The following is a 25,617-nucleotide window of genomic DNA, read 5'->3' as shown; positions in this document are numbered from 1 at the left end:
CTATACATAGTCACAATTTTCTCAATCTTACAACTCAAAGCAAACTCTTAACAGAATCATTTGAATTAGCATATATGGTGCTAAATATAGTTAACAATTTTATGTCTTACAACTTTAACTCAATCATTTGAATTTTCTTGCTAACAGAACATAGGAAAAACTTTGATGTATTCACATCAAACTTAAATATTTTTTAACTCCACAAAACCAGGGTGCATTAATATCAATAGGGTAAATATAATTTCTGCAAACATAATTCAACCTCATAACTCCTCCTTTTATAATTTTTTAAACAAAATCTCAAACCTAGTTAGAGGAACCCAAACTTATACAATTCCTACAGACCCATATTGAAAAGCAATATTTTTAATCTAACCATGAACACTTTGAAAACTTTTAGCAAAACATCCAAAAGCAGTTTCTTAATAAAACTCTTTACACACTTTAAAAGTAGTCTCTTAGTATACCCCATTTGCATTTCTTACTAACAAAAACATGACATTAATCCACTCAAACTTTTTTTTTTTTTTTTTTTTTTTTGGTTTTTCGAGACAGGGTTTCTCTGTGTAGCTTTGCGCCTTTTCCTGGAACTCACTTGGTAGCCCAGGCTGGCCTCGAACTCACAGAGATCCGCCTGCCTCTGCCTCCCTAGTGCTGGGATTAAAGGCGTGCGCCACCACTGCCCGGCTCACTCAAACTTTTGAAATTAGACTAAGGAATATTAACTCTCCCCCTTTTCTTTATAATTTAAGCAAAATCTCAAGCCTGGTTAGAAAACCCAAACTTTTCCATTTAAACAGTTCCATTTGTAACACAAAACCAGTCCCAGAAAACAGTTTCTGGGTCATTACTGTAAGTAAACTCAAAATTGTCCCATTGCAATGAAATCTATTGTTCAGTTCATTAAGTCCTAGAATTCAAATGATAAATTCTGGTACTAGCCTTCCAAATATGAAGAAATCCAGAACCAAAATCTTTCTGTAGTTTTATCTCATTTTAAGTTCAAAAAGTTAAAACAAGAATAAATTCTGGTATCAGGCGTCACTTCCAAATATGAAGAGACGTTTTACAACCAAAACTTTTTGCAGTTAACAATTTTAGTTCAAACAAGCGTCTCTGCAACTTTTGTTCTCACAGACCGACCTTTTTAGGTACAGTAGTATTTTAAACCGCACCTTTTTTTTTTGTTTGTTTGTTTTTTGATGTTAGCTCAGGTTTTTCTGTGTTGCGTTGATTTTCCACGGATCTCAGCTGCGGATGCCTTGTGCTGGTTCTTGCGTCCGCCATTCTTAGCTTCTTAGCGGCTTCTGGAGCTTTTGAAAACTGCTCAGACTGACTACTTTGCAGTCTACTAGGACACTTCCTTCCGTGTCTCAGGTTCTTTCAACCATATACATTAAGAGTAGACTCACACTTAACATTTACACTTTACAAACTCACATATAACATTTTTTGCCTTGCAAAGCATTTAGACTCACATTCAACATTTTACAAACTCACATATAACGTATTAACATCTACTTATTTATACTCCTTAAGGAAACTATAGAACTACTTTAGCAAATATATTTCTTACTACTTCTTATATACTTATCATATTTCTTATTTAAACTTACATTTACAATTAGTATCTTTACTTCCTACAAGCTTAAAGGAACTCTATACATCTACTTATTTATACTCCTTAAGGAAACTATAGAACTACTTTAGCATATTTTTAACTTAGCAAACACCTAAAGATTTCTTAACACAGATCTAACAAGAGAATTTTTACAAACTTACATATCTTATTTTCATCTTTTTCTATTTCTTACTCTTAATTATTATCACTATATTAGAAAGATTCTCTTAACTAGACAGGAAGTACATACATCATTTCTAAAGTTTAGAGTTTATAGTCAGCTTTGTTATAAAGCACTGGGATTTAGTGAGTGTTGTTGTTATAGAGTTGTGATACTTGTTGTTAGGGGACTGTAACATCTTTGGGACGAAGCCACACTCCAAAGTTGCCAGTTCTCTCAGCCGTTCCGGAACCGGCAGAGATGCACTGTCAGCGGTAAACGGTTTTTAACTAGAGGCTGTCCCTTCACCCAAATTCATAATAGTTCCCCTAAGTGCTTCAATTCAGACAAATGTTTCTATTACAGCAGTACTTTTGGTTTGCTCTACCGAAAAACTTCACTTCACACTGAAGGTGAAATTACCGTATTTAGCTGCTGTAAAGCTCTTCGCCAAATACTGCATAGCTATTAGGTGATATAAAGTATTTTTCTAAAGGAGCTAGCAAAGCCAAAAGTGGCACAGCTCTGAACTGTACTTAGTATTTTCACTTCATTAGCTTTAACTCCTGATGTTATTAGCAGCTGTGATATTTAGCATTGATTTCTTACAAGGAACTTTCAGGTGAAGCAACTCTTTTGTAAGACAGCTTTTCTGAAGCTTGTTTCCCATCTATAAAGCAGTCATTTCTTTTTTGAATGCCTGTTTCCTTGTCTCCTTATTAGATTTGCAAAGGAATTACTCATTGCAGGCAGTTTGTTCAAAAGGCAAAGAACTTTTTTAATTTCAACATAAGTTTCTTCATATCTAAGACAACGTTCAGTGTATAAACTGCTTTCCCTTGTTTTAAGGATTTTAAAGTGGCTTGTTTGTTCTTATAGGTAGCTTTTTGGTAAAAACTTTGCACAGCTATTAGGGTAAATAAGGCATTTTACCAACGGAGCCCCAAACCTCGAAGCACCTAGTTCCGTATCCTTTCAATTTTTCATTGGAACTGACACTTAAACTCTTAGATGTTTTTCCTCCTTATTCTTCTAAAAGCTGTATTAAGTTTACCAGGAACGTATTTTTGAGCTGACAAAAAGTGTTTCAGGGCAATGTCGCCATCTTTAGCGGAAAAACTACCTTTCCCAGAATGCATTTCCCTTATATCAGTTCATAATATCAGTTCCTTATATCAGTCCTTTATATCATTTCCCTTATATCAGTCATTTCCCATAGTTCTTTTTGGGTCTGAGAGTCAACTGGTTCTCTTTTACCAGACTTGCTTACAAATTCTTGCCCGGGAGGTTTGAACAAAGTTTTTTGCTTTTGCAACGGGAGATTTGAACAAGCATTTTACATTTTCAGCTTTGGGACATTGAGCGGTTTCTGGTCTCTCCTCAGCTGGCTTTAACAGGTGTCTCTCCTTCATTTGACACTGGCCCCCAAAATCAGAACTGTACCTGCCTCGTTAGCATGCATTAAGGTGGGCAATTTCTGATAGTAACTTTCCTCGGGGCTTGTGCTTGCCTTAGCCAGTCAGTGAAAAACAAGATCATGTACAACAGCTTTTCCATAGCTCCTTCAGAAGAGATTTTCTCCCACTGATCTCATTTTGCTTGTTCCTCCCCCCCCCCCACCCCCAGATGCAGAGCTTCAGGTATCTGTCTGCGGCTCTGTACCTCTGCTAGCTGCTTTTGGAGGTAGGGTTTTTTTTTTTTCTCCCCCCGAATCTGCCTCAAATTCTAGCAGCTTTTTCAGGTCATGCATTTTCTGGGGAGGAATCTGTCCCTTCTCTTTCTTCAGAGTCTTTCTCCCTGACAATATCCAGTTTGGTCTCAGTTTATCCCCTCTACCCCAGAAAGTTTCCGACACTACAGTGGAGGCTTTCCCTGCTCCTGAAGGTAGGGCTTTTTGTCCGTTTCTGTTTTCGGGGTCTGTGTGGTTTGCGTACAGACTGAAAATCTAACAAGGGAGGTTTTTGCCATTTCTAAACTCCCATTAGGACAGGTTTTTTGCCTCAAGAGGCCTTCACCTGGCCCAGTCCCCCAGTGGGTTGCATTTGCTTGTCTGGGTGCTCAAGGACAGAACTTATGCCAGAGGCAATCACCCCTCAGGGCTACACTCCCTCATCTCAGGGAGTCAGTCGAAACAAAGCTTTTCTCAAAGAGATGCTTTCTCTGACAGAAAAGAAAGCTTTACTCCTGGATAGGTCTGTTCTGCCCTGGCTGGGCTCTTTCCCCAGACAGCGTTCTGACTCAGCAGTACAACTGCTTCAGACACAGTTCAGCTTTACTGTTTTCCCAGAAAGGTCCTTTCTCTGATAGGAAAGCTTTTTCTCAGATTTCTTTTTGCAGCTGTGGACCTATCAACCCGGGACTTGTAGGAAAGTGGACAACTATGCCGTTCCCACCGGCTTTAGCTTTGTTTGTTCATTAGCAATCTTCCCCTGGGTTCTGCACCTTCCTGCCTCAGCTCTGTGCTCCAGGAAGTTTACAACTGCAGGAACCCTAGTATCCCCGAAATGCACCCCAACTCAGAGACGCTGGTCAGTCGCCCCTGGGTTTTTGGTCAGAAAAGAGGATACAATGCTAACAGTTTGCATTGCCTCAGGGGATCTTTAGGATGATTAGGAGCACGTTTTCATTCTGAAACGCTCACTCAGAAACAAAACCCTTGATGCCTCAGCTTGGCTGTAACTGAAAAGCTTGGCTTTTTTGCTTTTCCCAGTAAAGTTTCCAGCCCTTTAGGGCTCTCTGTAGCTCTTTACCCACACTCTCCCAAGCGTTTCCCTCAGGGTACTCTGACCCACCCACTGTCTTTTACTAGCTTGAAGAGACAGCTTAGAAGAGGTTTTTAGGAACTTGTCCCTGCCTCCTGCATTGCAGGGAGGATTTTTAAAGCTTGAAAGACAGAACTTAGAGGTTTTGCTGTCTTAAGAGGGTTTTCCCTTAGAGCTAATCACAGGTGGTCTCCATACTAATATCTTCAGGTGATTCTAATTTTTTGACCTTCTGAGAAAGTTAAAGGCTTTAGTTTAAGAGCTTTTAGTTTGAGAAAGATTAAGGCTTTTTAGAGAGATTCCCCCCCCCCCCCCCGCCCCATATTTTCCAAGAAAAGCTTTATAGTTTAAGAGAAAGATTTTTTTCCCCAGGAGAAAGACTAACCTTTTCCAAAAGGTCCCAACTTTAAACTTTTTGGCTTTTTACACCCCCATTTTTGCCTCAGGGAGAAATCACTTTCTCCTGCCGCTTGGACTTAGCATTTCAGCTGTCCCCAGGACAAAAGCTTCCCCTTAAGCTCAGAGAAGAGCTTTTTTACTACCCGTAAAGCCCAAAGAAAGATTTTTCTTTCCCCAGTTTGCATTCATAGCCCCTAAAGTTAGAAAATTGGAGCTTTTCTGTCTAGTTGCCTTATTTATTTTTTCCTACACAATCTTACACTTCTAAGTTTTTCCTTCACTATATTACTATCCTATGCCTTATACTTTTTCAGATAGAAATTGAGAAAGGGATAGAAGATAGAAAATTGACAGAAGAGAACTGTGCTGCAGCATCGGACATCCTTCCAGTCCACTTTCCTTTTCTCTTGAGGATAAAACCCCTGCCTCTCAATAATATATATAAAAAATATATATTTTCCATAACACCGGCATGCCTTATCCACTGGCAGGGCTGAACTCAGCACTTTCGCCAAAAACTCTGTAATAAAACTATTATTTTCCTTTATCTTTAGTCCCTATTACTTTGTCTTTAGTCCCTGTTCATTTGTCTTTAGTCCCCCCTTTTTTTAGTCCCCCCTTTTTTCTTTAGTCTTTTTTTTTTTCTTTTTTCTTTAGTCCCTGTTCATGGTGCCATTCTGTGAGGCGTTTACCCAACCACCCCCACAGTTCCCCAGAGTTTTCTTGAGTGCGAGCAGCAGGAAATATTAGATAGAAGGATTTATTGCGGAGAATCTTGCGGAGATAAACAGAAAATAAAGGATAGCCTCGAGAGGGCCTGGAACCTATTCCAACGGGCCCCGACTGTCTCTGCCCCAGGGTTTTTATAGGGACGCCAAGGGGTGGAGCAAAAGACCTCCTCCCCCAGCACAGCCAAGTGCAGACCATCTCAGACACCTGCACTCAGGCCCATGGTCCTAATCATCCTCTATGCGGACCTGCTGGGTAAAGCCGAGAATGGGCTCCCACAGGAGAGCTGAGCTTAGAGAGGCAAGAGGACCCACAACATGCCACACAAGACCACTAATTAGAACACACCTGCCTCCTCCTCTTCCTCACAGTTTCAAAGCCCAAAGACTAATCATGGGTACATCCACACTGACAGTGTTGCAAAAGCAAGGCTCTGCACCCTGCAGAGCTGGCCCTGTGGCTAAGCCAGGAAGGGAAAGGGCAAAGCAGACAGCCCAGCACCTGGCCTTTTCCATGGTGGAGACATAGGACCAAATGACAGAGCCTAATTTGTGATGGGGCTGGCAGGCTGCTGGAGATCCCCACTCCTGCTTAAGGAGCAAGCATGTATCTTCGCCTGCTACCTCCACAAAAGCACCCCTCCCAATCTGATAAAAGGGACAATTTCATCATCAGAATCAGAGCCAGAGTCCACCAAGATGCGAAATTGAAAGCTGCCATGTCCCTGGACTTTTCTAGGAAAAGATTTCCCAGGAAACATTTCCCAAGTCAGACACTGTTCAGTAGCTTGCTAGAAGGCTGATTTGAAAAGAAAAGAAAATTAAAGAGGAGGAAGGGAAAGAACGGAGGGCTTAGGAAGAGGCTCATGAGTGCCATGGCATTCAGAGGCCCTGGGCTCCATTCTTAGGAGGCAGGGACGGCGCGTAGAGAGCAAGTAAGGCCATGGAAAGGAATCACCACAGTAGGTCTGAGACTGATCCCTCTGAGCTGGCCTACGAACAGCCTTTGGCTTCTAGAAGCTGCTAGTATAGTCAGAGTCCCTACACTGACTTAAGAGCTTCCCACTGTGCCTCAATTGTACCATGGTGTGGTTCACACAAAACCTACTTGCTTCCTCTTGGGTCTGGAAGGTGGGTCACAGGCAGAAACTGCACTGGCCCCACGCTGTAACCCGCCTGGTACCTCCAGTGAGAAAAAGTGCTTCGTGCTTCTCTGCAGGGATAGAAGCAGCCCTCGGACTCCTGCGCTTCCTTGCTAAGCCAGCCTAAAGGCCTTGGTCTGGAGTCCAGCTGTATGCTAAACACTATGAGTCTCTAGCTAGTCTCCAGGTGGAGGGTGGTTAATCCTGGGACTCCTCCAGACAAGGAGATATTCCACATCTAAACAGTTGGCTAATTCTTTTGATTTTCTGAGACAAAGTTTTGTTATATATTGCCTCAGCTGACCTTGAACTTCTGGACTTAAGTGATTCCACTGACTCCCCTGCCTCAGACTCAAGTGGCTGAGAGTATAGGCACGCCACCACACCAGGCTTGGTAATTCTTTGAGAAATGCCACTCAAGATGGCAGTGGAGCAAGACATGGTAGGATAACACCTGTAATCCCAGCGCTCGGGCTGAGTTGGGGATTGCAAGCTGGATAGTAACTTGGGCCATAGAAGGAGACCCAGTCTCAACAAAGCAAAACAAAATGACTAATATATTGTAACCATCCATCAACTGGGACTGAAGGCACAAAAATAACCTGGTGCCAACAGCCCAGCCTGCAATAAAGACTAGGACTGGCGAGCTCCAACACATGGTGGCAGGCCAGTTTACAATGGCTACAAAAATAGAAGGCCAAGTGTGGTGGCGCACACCTTTATCCCAGCACTCGGGAGGCAGAGGCAGGCGGATCTCTGTGAGTTCGAGGCCAGCCTGGTCTACAGAGTGAGTGCCGCAAGACAGTCAGAGCTACATAGTGAGAGCCTATCTCAAAACAACTACAAGCCTGGGGAGCTAAGATAAACACTTTACAGTCTTCTGGAAAAAGACCAGAGATTTCCTTAGTCAAAGCAGACGACTACCAAAGGTCATCTGCCCAGACAGGTGACAGCAGTCTGGCTACAGTGCAGCAGCACATGAGTTTTCGAATCTGACTGCTACCTTCCCAAGCCACACTCAGCAACTAGCCCTCCAGACTGCAGTTAAGCTCCTGAGTCCACATGTGCTGATTAGTTTTTATCAAGTTGACATGACCGAGAGTAACCTGGGAAGCAGGAACACCAATCAGGAATAATTCCACAAGATAGGTCTATAGGCATGTAAAGTACTTTCTTGATTGATGACTGATGTGGGAAGGCCCAGCCCACTGTGGGTGATGCAAACCTTGCCCAGGTGGTCCTGGGCTAGATAAGGAAGGATGCTGAGCAAGTAAGTCATGGGACCAAGCCAGTAAGCAGCATCCTCGAAGGGCTCTGCATCAGTCCCTGCCTCCAGGTTCCGGCCCTGATTTCCCTCAATGATGAACTGTAATGTGGGAGTGTAGGCCAAATAAACCCTTTCCTCTCCAATTCGGTTTTGGTCTTGGTGTTTATCACAGCAATGGAAAGCAAAACAGGACACATGTAAAGGCAGAAGAGAACTGACTCCACAAAGTTGTCCTCTGACTTCTACACATCAGCCATGAGACACACGTGCCCAAACATGCATATCATATACTTGCACAGTAATAATAAGGAATACAATTAACCACAGCTCCCAGATAATTTGGCCCCCTTTATGCTGAGTCCATGCAAGCCATTTCACTGCTCCAAGTGACTGAGGTGAGATTTAAGCAGACTCACAAGTTATAATCACTGCTTCCAGGAAAGCTAGTGAGTCGAGTCTCGTGTCAGAAGTGAAGTCAGCTGAGCACATCCTGCCTGTCCTTTGGGGAACACTCATCTCAGTCTAACAAACTTCAACTGCTGACCTTTCCCCTGAAAGAGAGGGCTATGTATGGACTGGAGGGGACAATGATGTGAGGGAGCTTGAACCTCAAAACAGGGAGGTTCCTTCTGGGGAACAGTCCAAAGACTTTCAGGCAACATAAACCTGTGGTTCACTACAGGCCCCAACCTGCCTGAAATCAGCCATGTAGCTGAGGCCAAACCCAAGAGAATCAGTCTGGTTTCCCACGGGGCTACAGTTGTCTCTCTCTCCAAACCTGCTTCTGCAACTCTTTCCAAACACAGGTAATGTGCAGTCTGAGATTCAGGATTGCCTGACAGCACACCATGGGAGCAGCTATTTGTGCCCACGTGTATGCATGAACATGAGATGCACGCACAGGTGGCAGCATGTATCTACCATACCGGTAGAATGTAAAAGGTGTCCTCTTTACATTCACTTATTTGTCTACTGTGTGCACACGTGCACTTGCACTTAGGCAGGAGTGAAGATTACCCCAGAGTCATCTTCAGGAACATCCGCTGCCTTTGAGACAGGCATCTCTCATTGGCCTGGAGCTCACCAGGCAGGCTAGACTTCCTGGCCAGTTAGTACTCAGATCCTCCTGGCTAACACTGGGTTTCTGACTTCCTAGCACTGGAACAGCAAACATGCCCCATACCCAGTGTTTTCACATGGGCTCTTGGGATAGAACTTATCTTCAATCTTGCAAGATAAGTCAGCTGACCCCCAGCCCCTTGTGGTATTTGATACCATAGAACAAAGGGTATTCAATGTTAGGTTTTAAAGTCGTCAAGCCTGAGAATACATAAATACACAATGGCCAAGTTGTGTACAGGGCCATTTCAGAAATTGTTTGAAGTCCTGTGCTAATGCCAACCCAAAATTCAGCTAATAATTTATGAAACAACTCACATGGCAATCTTTTAAATAATACCTACTTAACACAATCCAAAGACACTAATTTGGAGCTTGTATGCTTGCTGAGGTATGGGCAGGGAACTATGAAAAGTCTTTGTTTTCCATAATTAAGTCACTGCATGTCTGCAACAGCATCCTGTAACTCACAGCACACAGCAGTCTGGCATCTGAACTGACTGGGGCAGTAGGTGGCAGGAAGGCAGTACAGCACCTGTATTTGTGTTAGAATCAAGGTCCAGCAAGCTCTGAGGCACAGCAGAAACACCTCGGGTCCATCACACTTTGAGTTAATGTCAGGTATGTTCAGAAACCTGTCACTGAGCCAGTGAGATGGCTCAATTCCACCTCCTGATGCCACCATGGCAGAACCCATCCCCGAAGGCTGTCCTTTGACTTCACACACAAACCACTGCACAGCATTCACTCGCGCACACATACTCGCACGAACACGCGAACGAGAAAACACACACACACACACACACACACACACACACACACACCCTTCCAACACAATTACTTTTTAAAGAAACCTTTTATCAATCCCAAGTGTTTTGTGATCTCCACGTACATGGAATTAAGACTCAACAGTTTAAGAAACTTGGCCCTATCCCACAAATCATTCCTTGCGCCTTTACTGTAAATTATCAATGTCAAGGACAAGGCTTTTGTGAATAAAGTGAGAAAACACCCCAGTTTCAGCACAAACACAAACCTGGCACTCCTGTCGATCCCAAAATTTTTCCACTTAAATAATCCAGTTCCAGGAGAGAGAAACCCTGTGTGTGTGGGTGGCTGGGGTGGGGTGGGGTGGAGTGGGTGGTGGTGAACTAAAACAAACAAACAGCAACAACAAAAAACCATGTATGTTGCCTACATTTATGTCTGGGCACTGTGTGTATGCTTGGTGCCTGAAAAACCATAAGAGGATGTCAGATCCCTGGACTGGTGTAACAGATGGCTGTGAGCCACGATGTTGATGCTGGAAATTGAACCCGATTTCTCTGCAAGAGCAATCACTACTCTTAACTCTACAGTCCCATGCTTCATAACTTTTTACAAGGAAATTTCCTTTACAGACTTTTTGAGAAAATGGTCCTTCAATGGGAACATATTAAAAGCTCTGAAACAGCCAGGCAGTGGTGGCGCACCCCTTTAATCTCAGCACTCGGGAGGCAGAGGCAGGCAGATCTCTGTGAGTCGAGGCCAGCCTGGTCTACAGAGTGAGTTCCAGGACAGCCAGTGTTGGCATTCAGGCATCTGTACTGGTCTGTCCTTACGGTCCTGACAGGATACATCCTCAGCTGCAGCCACTAAGAGCACCCCCTGTGTGCATTTGCTACGGTCCATTAGAAAAGACAGGCCCTGCCTGGCTCTCTTTCTCTTCCTTTGCTCTTGTCCCCAGGGACTAGTCTCTGCCCCTTCACTCCTCTCCCCTCACTGAAACCTCCCACACGGGCCCTGTTGTATGGTGTTGACTCCTTTCTGTTATTTTTAAAATACAACAGCTAGAGCTACACAGAGAAACCCTGTCCCCCAAAACAAGACACACCAAATCTCTGAAACACCCTTTAGTTGAGCCCAAGCTATGAGACTCAATGCATGTCACACTTGCACCACTCTGAAGCTAAGCTTAGGGAAAACCTGACAATCCTGAGGTTGTCTCACTGTGGAAGATGTCCAGCTGACAGAGCAGGACTGATGGTGGCCACTGATTGAATGTCTGCGAGGGATTATCTAGATTAGGTCAATTCAGGTGGGAAGATCCCTCATGAATGTGGCGATATCAATCCTTAGGCTGGGGTGTGGTGGTATTGTGTTCCCCAAAATATTGTGAACCCTAATAAACTTATCTGGGGTCAGAGACAGAATAGCCACAATACTAAACATAGAAGTTAGGCAGTGGTAGCACACGCCTTTAATCCTAGCATTCCAGAGGCAGAAATCCATGTGTTCAAGGATACAGCATGGTGACTCACGCCTTTAATCCCAGAAAGCGAACCTTTAATCCCAGGGAGTGGTGGTAGAAAGCAGAAAGGTTTATAAGGTGTGAGACCAGAAACTAAGAAGCATTTGGCTGGTTAAGCCTTTGGCTGGTTAAGCTTCAGGCTTTCGAGCAGCAGTTCAGATGAGAGCAATTGGGATGAGGACACAGAAGCTTCCAGTCTGAGGAAACAAGACCAGCTTGAGAAGTTGGCCAGGTGAGGTTAGCTGTGGCTTGTTCTGTCTCTCTGACCTTCCAGCATTGACCCCAATAACTGGCATCAGGTTTGATTTTATTAATAAGAACTTTTAAGATTCATGCTACACTGGGGGTCAAGACTGAATAAACTAATCATTGCTCTCTGGGTGTGTTATGATCAACTATCTCAAGCTCCTATCACATGACTCCCCCTTCACCATGGACTGTAGCCTCCAACTATGAGTCAGAATAAACCCTTCCTTATTACATGCCGCTTTTGTCAGGGATAGCACAACCAGTATAGCAGCACACCCCGTAAGACTTGACAGGGCCACAGAAAGAAGCCCACAAACACCAGACAGCCCTTCAACAGAAGGGATCCTTTCCCAGCATTCCAACTCTTACTAGCAACACCCCTTAGGACTCTCTTACTTGTGAGACAGAACTAAAGCTTTCAGGTCAGGCTATCTCCAGGTGCAAAAGGGGGGAAAAAGAATCAAAATGACTTAAGCATTATATAAAGATTTTGTAGTCACACATTTTAGGAAAGTGTAGAAATTTAAAAAAAAAAAAAAGGTAGAATTAAACCATAAAGCAACCAGGTGTGGTGGTGCACACCTTTAATCCTAGCAAGGGAGGCGGAGGTAGGCAGATCTTGAGTTCAAGGCTAGCCTGATCTACACAGTGAGTTCAAGGGCAGCCAGGGCCACATAGATAGAAACAATAGAAAAAGCCATAAGCAAGCAGTTTTAGAAATTATTTTCTAAGTAACCTGAATCTACTTTACAGGACACTATGACAGGAACATTTCCTCCTGCAAAGGGAAGGGAGTAAATACAGGCACACTCACCCTCAACAAACAAAGACATCTCGTCCCAATGATCCGCAAGTACTGGTACAGACTGTCTTAGAGTTTCTGTTGCTGTGATAAATCACCATGACCAAAAGCAACTTTGGGAGAAGAGCTTATACTTCTAGGTAACATTTCGTCACTAAAGGAAATCAATGTAGGACTCTAGGCAGGAACGAATAATGAGGCTATGGAGAAGTGCTGCTGACTAGCTTGCTCCACCTTTCTTACAACATCTAGGACCACTAGTCCAGGGTGACACCACCCCTGGGAGTTGGGCCCTCCCACAAAAATGAACCACAGGCTAGTCTGGTAGGATTTTATCAATTAAGGTTCCCTCTTCCCAAATGACACTGGCTTGTGCCAAGTAAACATAAAACTAGCTAACACACAGACTCTAACTGCAATTTTCTGATAACTACTTAACATAAGCCACCTGGGCCCTGGGTACTTGGCTCAATCAATCCTTATGTCGAATTTGAAAAGAACTCTTCATAAAGGTGTCAGGTACCTACACTAATGAGAAGTAACAAGGTAATTAAATGAAATGTTTATCACATAATCAAACTACATCTGTTTTTTTTTTTTGGGGGGGGGTGTTTCAAGACAGGGTTTCTCTGTGTAACTTTAGTGCCTGTCCTGGATCTTGCTCTGTAGACCAGGCTGGCCTCGAACTCAGAGTTCTGCCTGACTCTGCCTGCTGAGTGCTGGGATTAGAGGCGTGCACCAACACCGCCCGGCCATATCTGTTTCTTAATTTACTCAAACCAACTGAAATTTGTATAAGCTGAGGCTCCTCTATCCAAAATGCTTGGGCTCGGGAGTGTCTTGAGGATGGCATAAAAGTCTAAACATAGAATTCATGGTTTCATATATGCTTATTCACATATCCTGAAAAACTTATACAGTATTTCCGATAATTTTCTATTTTAATATAACAAAATTTCATGGTGAGGAATTTTCCACTTGTAGTACCATGCCGGCTCTCAAAAAGTTTGGGATTCTGAAGCGTTTCGAAATTTGGATTTCCACATTCGGGATGCTCACAAGCTGCACTTCCCAAGCTGCAAATCCACAGGACTAGACCCTAAGCTCGTCACCGAGTTACGACGTTGCTACTCAACAATTTTTATTTCAAAACAGGAGTCACAGAGTAGCTTTCTGGTTCTCCATCTCGTCTAACAAGCCATCCATCAACGCTGTCTTTCTCGGTGGTCTCGGTTTCCTGAACCGCGAAATGGGACCATCCGCTCAGGATAAGGAATGCGACCAGCCCGCGTTTCCCGCAATCCCCCCTCGCTCACTCTCTGCAAGCCGCGGCTGCAGCTGCTCTTGCCGCTCCAGCCTCTCCGCGGCCTTCGGGTTCCTGCGTGTTATCCCGCTGTACACGGCCCGCCTCGGCCCGCCTCGGCCCGCCTCGGCCCGCCTCGGCCCCTTACCTCCCTCCGGCTGCCTGACAGCGCCCAAGGCCCCGGGGCGCCGCGCACTCACCTGCAGGTGACCTGCTTGGTGCTCATGGCGGCGGGGCCACGGGCTGGAGTCGCGCCAAACTCTCAGAGCCGCCAGCGACACGGCCCAGCCCGGCCCCGCCCCGCGCGCGCAGTCGCGTCACTCTTGCGCGCGCCACCCCCGTGCGTGCGTCAGCTGTAGGGTGCCGGCCGGAAACTTAACCGCCGTCATAATTAGTTCCGTCGGGGGCGTGGAGCCGGAAGGTCCTTACTCCCTAACGCTCCGGGTCTCGCCTTTTCAAGACTAAGGGGTTGAGCGTGAATGGCATCCTAGACTTGCCAATCGTCTGCAGGGCCGTTACTTCCTAGGGTTTGGCCCATCTCCAAGACATTCTTTTTCTTCTTCTTTTTTTTTTCCGAGACAGGGTTTCTCTGTGTAGCTTTGGCGCCTTTCCCGGAACTCACTCTGTAGACCAGGCTGGCCTCGAACTCAGAGATCCGCCTGCCTCTGCGTCCCGAGTGCTGGGATTAAAGGCGTGCGCCACCACCGCCCGGCTAAGACATTCTTTTTCAAAGGTAATTTTATTATTTTTATTTTATGATACGGGTGTTTTTGCCTGCATGTATGGCTATGCGCCAACCATGAGCACGCAGTGCCGGAGCAGTCTAGATGAGGGAGTTAGATCCCCTGGAACTGGAGTTACAGATGGTTGTGAGCTGCTATGTGGGTGCCGGGAACTGAACTTTTTGTCCCCTGCAAAAGCAGCCAGTGCTTCTAACCACTGAGACATACTCTAATAAGAATATTTTTATTTCTTTGATAATTTCATATATGTGTACAATGTATCTTGATCATATCCAACCCAAAAGCTCCTCTCCCTCTGGTCTTTTTATGTAAATACACACACACACACACACACACACACACACACACACACACACACACACACACACATTACTCAAGGCAGGAACCTGGAGACAGAAACTGAAGCAATATGTGCATATATATATATTATATATATATAATTTTGATTTTTGCAAATATAGTTGTGTTGTCAGCTTTGAAAAAGCATCTCCCAGTTTATTGTGTTGAATGGGCATTGTATAGAAATTAACAGCATATTGGTCTGGAAACATTATACTTATTTTTTCCATTTGTATAGAGGTAGTGCACTGTATTAAACATGTAAGGTCTGCTGAGTGCTCAGCTCTAAATAGGACATCTATGTCAACACTCAACCCTGCAAGCAAGGCTCAGGGAACATCATGGAAGAAAGGGTAAAAGAATGTAAAAGCTGGAGGGTGGGAGGAATGCTAAGAAATGCTGTCCTCTGTGCATTAGCTTTAGAACTCTGAACTCCCAGCAGCTGTAGCTACCTGCACAAGACTGGGCCTGTGGCCAGATGTGGTGCTGCATGCCTTTAATTCTAATCCTTCAGTCAGGAAACAGAGGTAGTTAGATCTCTATGAGTTTGAGGCCAGCCTGGTCTACACAGACTAGCCAAGACTACATAGTGAGACTTTGTCTGAAAAAAAAAAAAAGATTGGAATCAGTATTCCATCACAAATGGGGGAGGGGCTCATAAGGATCCACCTCCTCCACAGCGGGCTATAAGAAGTTGGTGGTTGGTTTTTGGGAGAAGGGAGTCATATTCCTTGGTGGTGTACCACTAGCAAGTTGCCCTTGCTCAAGTACGTGATCCCTTCTGTGTTCATGCAAACAGCCTCCCTCGTATGATCATAAGTATCTTGGGAGAGGGAAGGGTTTATTTCAGCTTGCAGTTCCATGCAACAGTCCATCACTGAGAGAAGTCAGGGCAGGAGCTCAAGGCAGGAACCTGGAGGCAGAAACTGAAGCAACAACAATGGAGGAATGCTGCTTACTGGCTTGCTCCCTGTGGCTTGCTCAGCCTGCTTTCTTACAGCACGCAGGACCACCAGCCCACATGAGCTGGGTCCTCCCATATCAATTATCAATCAAGACAATGCACCATAGGTTTGTGCACAGGCCAGTGTGGCAGAGGCATTTTCTTAATTGAGGTTTTCCTTCCAATAACTCTGGCTTGTGTCAAGTTGCCATGAAAACTACCTAGTATAGTGCTACACACCTGTAATCTCAGCATTCTAGAGTTGGAGGCAGAGGTCAAGCTCATTCTGGGCTAACCTGGGCTAATTGAGACCTTGCCTTAAAAAGAAAAAAAGTTGGGCAGGAGTAGGGGGACTAAAGAGATTACTTAGTAGTTTAACAGAGCTGAGAGGACAGGACTTTGTAAGGTGACCTTAAGAAAGAACAGCAGACCTCAGCTGCCTAACTTCTTTAAAGACAACCCTGCCTTGCTCATCAGTGTCTCCAGCCCTCTCCTGAGGGTATGTGAGGTCAGGCAGACCCGTCCTGCTGGGGACGGTAAGACACAAGTGGTTTGTAGCTGACACATCCATCTCAGTATAGTTTGATGAGAAGGCAGCACTCTGTAAGGCCTTGCTACACAGCCAGGAACACAACTGCCAGTGCGCACCCCCAAAGAAGATGGCTAACTCTGAAACAAGCTCCCTTCCTTACCCTTCCAGGGGCCACTGCGCCCGTTACCTATAAATGCTGTGTGTGGAGCAATGCCAATTCGTGGTTCCTTACATCATTCCTCCTCTGTCTCATAGCTCTACCTGCTACAGGACAGTCCTGGCTACTCTAAATGCTAAATGAAAAAAAAAGGGAAGAAAACAGCAACAAAACCCCCTTGAGCTATTTCAGATACTTGAGACTGACTGCTAAGGGCAAGAGGCCACTCTGCTGGGACCCTGGCTAGTGGGCGTTCTAGAGCCTTGAGGGTGCCTCATATTGCTGGTGTCTCAGATGCTTCAGCAAGAGCCCCCTTCCCTCTGCAACAGATTTTAATTTTTTTACTCTTATTTAATGTACACTGGTTTTTGGCTTTTGTTTTTTATATCCATTGTAAGATGGATATGTCTTGGGGGGGGAATGTACCTTTGGGGAAACAATTACAGTTTGTTTCTCTGAGAAAGAAAGGAAGGAAGGAAGGCTGTGTGGAAAATAAGAAAACAGATTCAAAATACTAGTGAAAATTAGAAGTTTGTTTGTTTTTGTTTTTTGAGCCAGGGTTTCTTTATGTAGCCCTGGCTGTTCTGAAACTCACTCTGTAGACCAGGCTGGCCACCAACTCAGAGATCTGCCTGCCTTTGCCTCCCCAGTGCTGGGATTAAAGGCGTGCGCCACCACTGCCCAGCTAACAAAGCCGTTTTTAATGTACCATCCTGTAGACAGGACACTAGCATAGAGAAAAGGCAAAAATGGCTTCCTGCTGTTTTGACAACAGACTGGTTTTTAAAGTCCCCATAATCACAAGGAATTCCTGCCACCTTTTCCTTAAGGCTGGGACTTACCTCTTCTGTAAAGTCCCCACTCAATTGGATCAGGACACAAAGCCTTATCTAATGAATAATTTGGGGCTTGAGACTGCCCCTTTTCTGACGGGGGACTGTGTCATGCAGCAGGCTGCCCTTAACTTTCTAAGTCTCAGAGTTCTGAGACTCCTGGGCACCAGCTGCCAGTTAGGGGAGAGGGAAGTTGAGCGCCCTGTTTATCTGATGGCCCTCTGATGAACGCTGAGCCCACGCCGTACTGCAAATGGACTATAACAATTTATCTCTTCCAACAGGAAGGCAGTCACAATGAGTCTACTGTTAGTTCCACAAGGCAAGATTGGGGGAAGGAGGTCTGCGAACGCGCAGGTCTGCAAAGAAACGTGGTAAGCCAGCTCAAATGAAAACTAGCTCTTTAAGAGCCCAGCGGCCACAGCCTGGTTACTGGTTAATCTACCTGGCTTAGCTTTGGAAGCTTCCTCCCATGATGATGTCATCGCCGATCAGGTTACTCAGGTGGTGTGAGTTGGCCAGCGCCAGCTGTGGAATGAAGGGAAGGAAGTCTCCAGAAACCTGTGCTGGTGGCCCAGGAGTCAGACGGTATGCACTTCGCAGGAGCTGGAAAGCCTCTGATTAAATTCAGGCACTGCGAGAGGTCCATCTACAGTTTCAGTGTACCCCAGTGCTGCCCCCTGTGCCAGGGGGTCGTGGGCTCCACCAGGATAGAGGACGCACCTATCAGCATCTCAGACCCGTTCTCCAATGGGCATCAAGAGAAATGCTCCTTCCTCCTCAAACCCACGAGAGGGACGTTCCTTAGGTACGGTGGCTCGAGTTATAATGCACCGTGCGTGTGTTTCCTGCTGTGTGCCAGCCATTAAACCGTCTCGGAAGGCCATGTGCCATGCTGTGCAGTGTGTGTGTGGTTGCTTTGGGTAGACTGTTGTCCTTATGTCTTCATCTGAAGGCCCATCTGTCCATTAGAGTGGGTGCTGTGGGGCCAGGGTGTGTGGCTTGCCTGCCTTGGGAAGGCCCTGGGTTTTGTGTACACATTTATGTAGTACGTGAAAGACTGTACATGGTGGTGTATGAAGATGCCCGCTGACTTTAGGAGAAAAGTGTGTGCTGAGTGGCTGACTGGGGGTAACCTGGCAGTGCATGTTATTGGAGAAACACTGTAACCTACAGTTCATACTTACGTGGCAAGCAGGTACAGTGCGCAGAGCAAAGTACAATCCTGAGAGATAGTTCTTGATGGAGGTGAATTAAATTAACAATGATGTCTAAGTCACCTCTCCTATTTCTTTTCATTTCCTCTTCCTTTTATAGTGCCAGAGGTCAAACCCAGAGCCTCCTGGAGGTTGTGTGCTGGGCCAGTGCCCAGTGCTAAGCTGCACTTCTAGCCCCTCTGCCCTTTGCTTTTCCCTTGAGACAGGCTCTTGCTGTGTGACACTGACTGGCCTGGAGCTTGCAGTATTGACCAGGGTGGTCTTGAACATGTGACCTTCCTGCCTCAGCCTTTTGAGTGCTAATATCACAGACATGAGCCAATGCATTCGGCTCTTCCAGGCATTAAAACATACAGATGAATAAAATTCCAATTAAAAAGTCAGTATATTTTTTCCTGGAAGTGCAAAGTTAATGTAATGTTAATTTTGAAAACTCAACAGCAGGAGCCAAGTGTGAAGGCTGGAGAGATGGCTCAGCTGTTAAAAGAATACTGGCTGCTCTTCCAGAGGATCTGGGTTCAGTTCCCAGCACCTCCATGGTGTCTCATGACCACCTGTAACTCCAGTTCCAGGGATCCAACTCTCAACTCTCTCCTCTGGCCTCTGTGGGCACTGCATATACATATATACAGGCAAAACACCTGCACTCATAAAATAAATCTTAAAATTTACATTATTAAGAAAGAACCAGGAAAATCCACATATAAAAGGGTTGTTATTTGTATTTTGTCTTTTTTTTTTTTTCAGAGCTGAGGACCGAACCCAGGGCCTTGTGCTTACTAGGCAAGCGCTCTACCACTGAGCTAAATCCCCAACCCCAAGGGCTGTTATTTTTAGATTCATACAGTTACCTTTCAATAAGAATATATTTGATGTTATTCAAATATTCAGCTTTTCTGGAGCTCCTCACTCCTTTGGGTAGATCCAAGTCTCCATTTTTCCATCATCTCTGTTGTGCTTCAAAACTTTTCTTTAACTTGTTGTTAACTTAGCCCAGGCTGGCCTTGAATTTGCTGTGTAGCCCAGGCTGGCCTTGAATTCCTCTCTCCTCCCTTGTAATGAGCACCTGTTTATTCCCTGGTCAATGTTAATACTGATGGCATGGTCCTTCCTGACCTGAGCAGAATGGGAAAAGAGGTGTGGACACTGGCCCTATGCCATGGTGTCTGCAGAAAACCATGGCAGCCCCGCCCACCGGACTCTCCAAACTGATTCCTTCCCTTTCATCCATGTTTCCAAGTCTGCCTTGAGTCCCCCAAAACTTGTGACAAAAGGAGAATGAACAGTGACCCCAGGGAGCCGCCAGGTTCTGCTTGAATGAGGTTGGTCAGCTCTGTTCACTGTGGCTGTGCGGGTTGCGGACTGCACACAGGTGCCTGGGCAGTGGGAGGTGTTGACCCTCAGCCTGAACTCCACCCACCAAGCCAAGGGCACTGTCCAGAACTGCGGTGGAGGCCTTTCCATAATCCATGCAAAGGGGCTAGAGGAGAAGGGGTGGCCAGACCACCAACATTCACTTGGTATTTTTCCACTCCATACTTACCAAGTGATTACAGTTTGTCGAACTTCAGTCTCCAGTATAACAAACTAGAGAAAACACAGGCTTGCCACACTAAAACTGAAATGGTCCTTCTGGAAGCAAGCCAGGAGGGCAGAGCCTCATGCTTTCCTGTGTCACCAGCAGCCTGACTCGACAGGCCCAGCTAACAGTCACATGACGGAGAATTTATGGGAGGAAGGGCGATCTGGCTAAGATGGAGCTAGGGAGTGAAGAGCGGGGAACACCCAGAGTGGGGAGCACCCAGAGTGGGGAGCACCCTGAGTGGGGAAACCAGCATCACTACAGACACATTCTTGTTCACTCTAGCCTCTGTGCCTACGAGGTCTCCATAAGCCCAAAACAGTCCCTGGGAGTGACTCTGAGAAGGGGCAGCAGTCATCCATGTCCTTGGCCATCATGAAGCTGGAGTTGCTTGCTCTACTGAAGTACCAGATATCCAGATTTGAGTCTAATACTAGGAAGGTGCCCTAGGAATGACCTACTGAGCAGGGTGTGGGAACCTAATCAAAGATACATGCCAGAAAGTGTCATAATGAAGTCCATTATTTTGTTAATGTACAATAACAAAACATTTGATGTTGGGTTACAGGTTCAAGGCTAGCTTGGGCTACATGGTGAACCTGTGTCCTAAATAAAAACAAACAAATAAAAAAGAACAATTTTAAGGGTGTGTGTGGGACAGAGAGAGCATGTGCTGAGCATGAGTAAGGACCTGGATTTGATCCCAGAACTAACCAACCCAAACCAGAAAAATCTCAAGCCAACAGAGCAACGGTAAGAAACAGCAATCTAGGGAGCACAGTGGGCCACAGGCTGCACTGAGCTGTCTTGAAGAAGGCTGAGAGTCTCTGTGCTGCCTCCAGGATGCTCTCACCCACATTAGCTGGTGGGATAGTGAGTGAACTCCCAGAGGGGAGGAGGAAGCTCTTCCACCATATGCCTGTGGGGGTGTGGGGGTCCTGAGTTCTGCTTCTGCTGTACCCTTTAGCCAGCCTGCAACTGATGGCAGGGCCTGGTACAGGCTTCCGGGGTGGGGGTGGGGTGCACACACTCCTCTTTTAAATGCCCATGCCTCAGTCATGCTTGGCATGAAGTGCTTGTCAATGGGCAAGATGGCACACTTGCAGTTGCAGCTGCCCTGGGGTCTGAGGCAGGAAGATCCTGAGTTCCAGGACACCCTGGGCTATTTATCAAGACTTATCAAACTGACACCCAATACAAACAACCCCTCTGTTTCAGGGAGTACGATGGAAAGTCTGATCTGCACGTTGGACTCACTAACACATGCGGTGAGCATTGCCTCCATTTTTCCAGCATAAGAAACCCCGTAAGAAAGCCTCCCTAAGGGGAAAGGAGGGTTTCCAGTTGGGATGAGGTCACAGCAACAGCAAACCCATTCTGCCTTCCTTGCTTCTCCTCCTGCAACCCAAAGCAGGTCATGTGACTTGGGCAAGTCAGCACTACTTACAGTCTATATATCTGGAAGACTAAGAACATTTTTTAGTGGTGCCAGGATGGGACCCAGGCAGGACCTCCTGCATGATCAACCCATGCCACCACTGAGCCACACTCGACCCCTGGGAAGGTCTAATGTTTCCTCAGAAAGAGCATCACAAACCTGCACACTTCTGTGCTGGGTTTAAAGAGAAAGAAACAGATGGACGGTCAGAAGTTGAGTCGATCAAGATCTCAGTTCTTATGTTTGAACCAGATGGCGGGCCTGCAGCTTCTGATTTCCTCACTCTCACAACCTGAGTTTCCCCACTACACTGGGTCCCAGTGCTTTAGACTTGAAGAGTGAAACGGGATGTGGTGAGGTCTGCAGTCTTTGGCTTTAGAAAAGTGGACTGGGTGGCTGTGTCAGAGCACGTGCCTAGCCTGAGTCTGGCTCTGGGTCCCACCTCAAGTACATAAGTCAAAAGCAGATTACTCACCATGTTCCATTGACAGGATTTAGCTCAGAGACTACTGAGCTTATTCCTGGGAGACGTAGTGGCGGGATACTTGCCTAGCATGCATGAGGCCCTGGGTTTAACCCCAACAACAAAAGTTTTTGAAAGAAAAAAAAAAAGACCCTCTGTATCTCACTAGATCAGGGTTCTCAACCTATGGGTCACAACCCACTTGGGGTCATATATCAGATATCCTGAATATCAATCAGATATTTACATTATGATTGAGAACAGCAGCAAAATTACAGTTATGAAGTAGCAACAATATAATTTTATGGTTGGGGTCACCACCACACAATGAACTGTATTAAAGGGTCACAGCAATAGGAAGGCTGAGGACCACTGCTCTAGATGGACAGCAGCTCTGACAGTTGTAGACAAGTGTGACACAGATTACAGGATCTACGGCTACTGTCGTTTTCTGAGCACCTGCCACAGGGTACTGCCTTGGCTTTGTGTTTTCAGGGGTCGTGTATAACTACAACGCACACGGCATACAGCGTGACGAGGCGGGATGGGAGCAGAGTCTCAGCGTTCCCCTAGTGCAGCCCAGCATGTTTGGACTGATGGACCAGTGGGACAAGTACTTGGAAGACTTCTCTGCTTCGCCGGCCTGGCTGCCTCACAGGTAGGTGTCTAGAAAGACTACAAGTCACTGTCACCCATTTTGTGTCATGTAAGTAGCATCCTCATTGCTCTGTGGTCACTGCTGGGTTTCAAGTATAGTCCATGCTTGAGATTGTCAGTCTGTGAGAACAGTTAAATCCAATTATTAGAAAATGTCCCTCGGGCTGGGGAGATGGCTCAGTGGTTAAGAGCACTGGCTGCTCTTCCAGAGGTCCTGAGTTCAATTCCCAGCAACCACATGGTGGCTCACAACCACCTGCAATTAGATCTGGTGCCCTCTTCTGGCCTGCAGGGACACATGCAGGCAGAACACTGTATGCATAATAAATAAAATAAATCTTTAAAAAAAAGAAAAAAAAAGAAAATGTCCCTCAAAGATTCATGCTTGAATACTTGGTTCTCCACATGGTGGCGCTATTATGAGAGGGAGGTTGTGTAGCTGGGGCCTGGCTGGAGGAAGTGGGTCTCGGGACAGGCCTTGGGGTTTGGAAGTTGCCTTCCTTCCTGTCCCATCTGTGTCTTTTGCTCCTTGGAGATGTGAGCAGCAGCCTCCCCTCGGTTGCCACCAGCCTTCCCACAGGACGCTAGGCTGGACAGGTCCCTCAGAGCCCAAATAAAGCCTTCCTGTAAGCGGCTGCTTGTCAGTAGTTGGTCCCATCGATCAGCAAAGTAACAGACACAGGACTCGGGCCATGGAAGTTTTCTGAGGAGTAGGGCCGGCAAACACTGTTGCTGCACACTCAAGTCAGTGTCTTGAGGGCTTCGTGCCTTGCTTACTTATTTCACTGATGTTGACAGGAGGCTTTTATTTTTAAGATTTATTTTAAGAATTTTATATATTTTCAATGTGTGTGGGTGTTTAACCTGAGAAGGAAACATGAAGGTGCCGGATCCCCTAGAACTGGAGTAAGCTGCCTTGTGGGTACTGGGAACTGAACCTGGGTCCTCTTGAAGATCAGACAGGGTTCTTAACTGCTGAGCTATCCTCTAGCCATTGTTTCCCCCGCCCCCAAGACAAGGTCTCACTGTGTAGCCCAGGCTGGCTACAAGATCACCATCCTCCTGCCTCAACCCCCAGAGTGTTGGGATTAGAGGATGTCGCTATGCCCAGCTATGAGAATATTCTAAATATACACAGAAAATCTATATTATATTTCATAATCTTATTTCTTTGAGACAGGGTCTCTCTTCATAACCTTGGCTGTCTTGGAACTCACTCTGTAGATCAGGCTGGTCTCCAACTCACAAAGATCTGCATGCCTCTGTCTTTCAAGTGCTAGGATTAAAGGTGTGTGCCACCACACCCAGATTGTAATTTTATTTCTTGACACAGGTTCTCATTGTGTGGACCAGACACACCATGAACTCTTAGAGATCCGCCTGCCTCTGACTCTGACATGCTAGGCTTAAAGGCGTGTGCCACTATGCCTGGTATTCCTAAATTTTTAAAAATATTGTTTACAGTGTACAAATACTTAAGTGTCATTTTTTGTTTTAGCAATTTGAAATTAATTTCTCATTTTCCCCTCTTCACTCTTTTTTCTAGAGATAAGCCCTGGTTGGCCTTGAACTCACAAAGATCTGCCTGCCTCTGCCTCTTCAGTTTTAGGATTAAAGATGTAAGTCTCCAAGCCTGGTCTCCATTTAAATTTTTTTTTTTTTTTGGTTTTTTGAGACAGGGTTTCTCTGTGTAGCTTTGTGCCTTTCCTGGAACTCACTCTGTAGCCCAGGCTGGCCTCGAACTAAGAGATCCGCCTGCCTCTGCATCCCGAGTGCTGGGATTAAAGGCGTGCGCCACCACCGTCTGGCTAAAAATTTTTTAAAATTACATTTTATTCATTTATTTTGGGTGCCTCTGAGTGTGTGTGTGTGTGTGTGTGTGTGTGTGTGTGTGTGCGCACCATAGCACACGTGTGGAGGTCAGAGAATAACTTGGAAGAGTTGGCTCTCTCCTTCTATCATGTGACTTCTGGAGACTGTCAAGAGTTGGTGGTAGGGTGCCTTTACCATCAAGCAGCTTTCTTTCCCCCTCCAAGACAGGGTTTTTCTGTGTAGCCCTGGCTGCCCTGGAACTCACTCTGTAGACCAGGCTGGCCTCGAACTCACTGAATGCTGAGATTAAAGGCATGTGCCACCACCATCGCCTGACTGACCAAGCAGCTTTTAATGTCAGCATTCTCAAGGGCCAGCATGGCGGCCTCAGCCATCCTGCCTTTCCTGAGGCAGGGGTTTGAGCCCAGCCTGGAAAGCAGTGATGGCCGTCTTACGTCACTGGAGCTCACTCTTCTCTTCAAGGTATGATGAGAACCACCACAACTGTTCCAGCTTTGCCCTCACCTTCATTAACTGTGTCCTTGCCATGGAAGGCAAAGAGCAGCTGGACAAGAGGGAGTTCACGGAGAAGTACGTGATCCCGAGGACGCGCCTGGCCTCCAAGTACATCACGCTCTACAGGGCCATCCAGGAGAGGGGCTTCCACGTGGCTGACCATCCCCACCCAGTGACAAGCCCCTCTTGAGCAGTCTGTGCTGAAGGCTGTGTGTGGTTGGGACAGGACATTCAGGTTTTCTACCTTTAAATGGTACTGCAGATGTCTAACTGTATTTAACTGTAGCTAATAAAAAATGTGTATGGTTTTCCTTTAACATATTATAAAAACGTGTAAAATTAACAAAAACAAATAAAAATTTACAAAACTAATAAAATCACACAGTATATAGTTCAGTGGGAGAACCACCTGCCTATCATGTAAGAGAGCATAGGTCCAGTCCCCTGACCACACCCCTAAATTAAAAAAAAAAATTAAATTGCCCTGGGTTTCAAAAAAAAAAAAAAAAAAACCCCCAAAAAACCAAACATTGTTTGTTTTTT

The 25,617-nt window shown here is 45.7% G+C and overlaps 2 protein-coding genes across 5 annotated transcripts in view; one reads left to right on the top strand and one right to left on the bottom strand.

Annotated features, from left to right (window-relative positions):
* The window catches only part of Mkrn2 (makorin ring finger protein 2), a 29,166-nt gene extending 14,991 nt beyond the window's left edge, over positions 1-14,175 (bottom strand). The window contains exon 1 of the mRNA XM_052721968.1: positions 14,043-14,175. Coding sequence (XP_052577928.1) covers positions 14,043-14,068 — 26 coding nt within the window. The 5' untranslated portion in view covers positions 14,069-14,175. The remainder of the gene's footprint in view (positions 1-14,042) is intronic.
* A 74-nt stretch (positions 14,176-14,249) lies between these two features.
* Positions 14,250-25,454, top strand: Mkrn2os (MKRN2 opposite strand). 4 transcript variants are annotated; one of them, XM_052721972.1, is made up of 5 exons: positions 14,250-14,575; positions 17,674-17,763; positions 21,407-21,456; positions 22,585-22,747; positions 25,042-25,454. In XM_052721972.1, exons 2-5 carry the CDS (start codon positions 17,687-17,689, stop codon positions 25,262-25,264), a joined length of 513 nt encoding a protein of 170 aa, XP_052577932.1. In that variant the 5' UTR covers positions 14,250-14,575; positions 17,674-17,686; the 3' UTR covers positions 25,265-25,454. The 4 variants fall into 4 exon arrangements, with proteins under 4 accessions (XP_052577932.1, XP_052577930.1, XP_052577931.1 ...); XM_052721970.1 differs by having other exon boundaries at positions 17,674-18,197; XM_052721971.1 differs by lacking the exon at positions 14,250-14,575 and adding an exon at positions 17,885-18,197 and having other exon boundaries at positions 17,675-17,763.
* Positions 25,455-25,617: the final 163 nt, after the last annotated feature.

Source organism: Peromyscus californicus, unplaced genomic scaffold (assembly GCF_007827085.1).
Source record: "Peromyscus californicus insignis strain IS unplaced genomic scaffold, ASM782708v3 Scaffold_6__1_contigs__length_162567912, whole genome shotgun sequence".
Classification (NCBI taxonomy): domain Eukaryota; kingdom Metazoa; phylum Chordata; class Mammalia; order Rodentia; family Cricetidae; genus Peromyscus; species Peromyscus californicus.
Note: the sequence above shows the minus strand (reverse complement) of the source record. Positions and strands in the feature narration are given on the sequence as shown.

Excerpts from the sequence above, each read along its gene's own strand:
- Mkrn2os (XM_052721970.1), top strand. The coding sequence starts at position 17,980 with ATGCACTTCGCAGGAGCTGGAAAGCCTCTGATTAAATTCAGGCACTGC. Across the intron at positions 18,198-21,406 it reads ACGAGAGGGACGTTCCTTAG|GGAGTACGATGGAAAGTCTG; the intron begins GTACGGTGGCTC and ends CCTCTGTTTCAG. Across the intron at positions 22,748-25,041 it reads CCGGCCTGGCTGCCTCACAG|GTATGATGAGAACCACCACA; the intron begins GTAGGTGTCTAG and ends CTTCTCTTCAAG.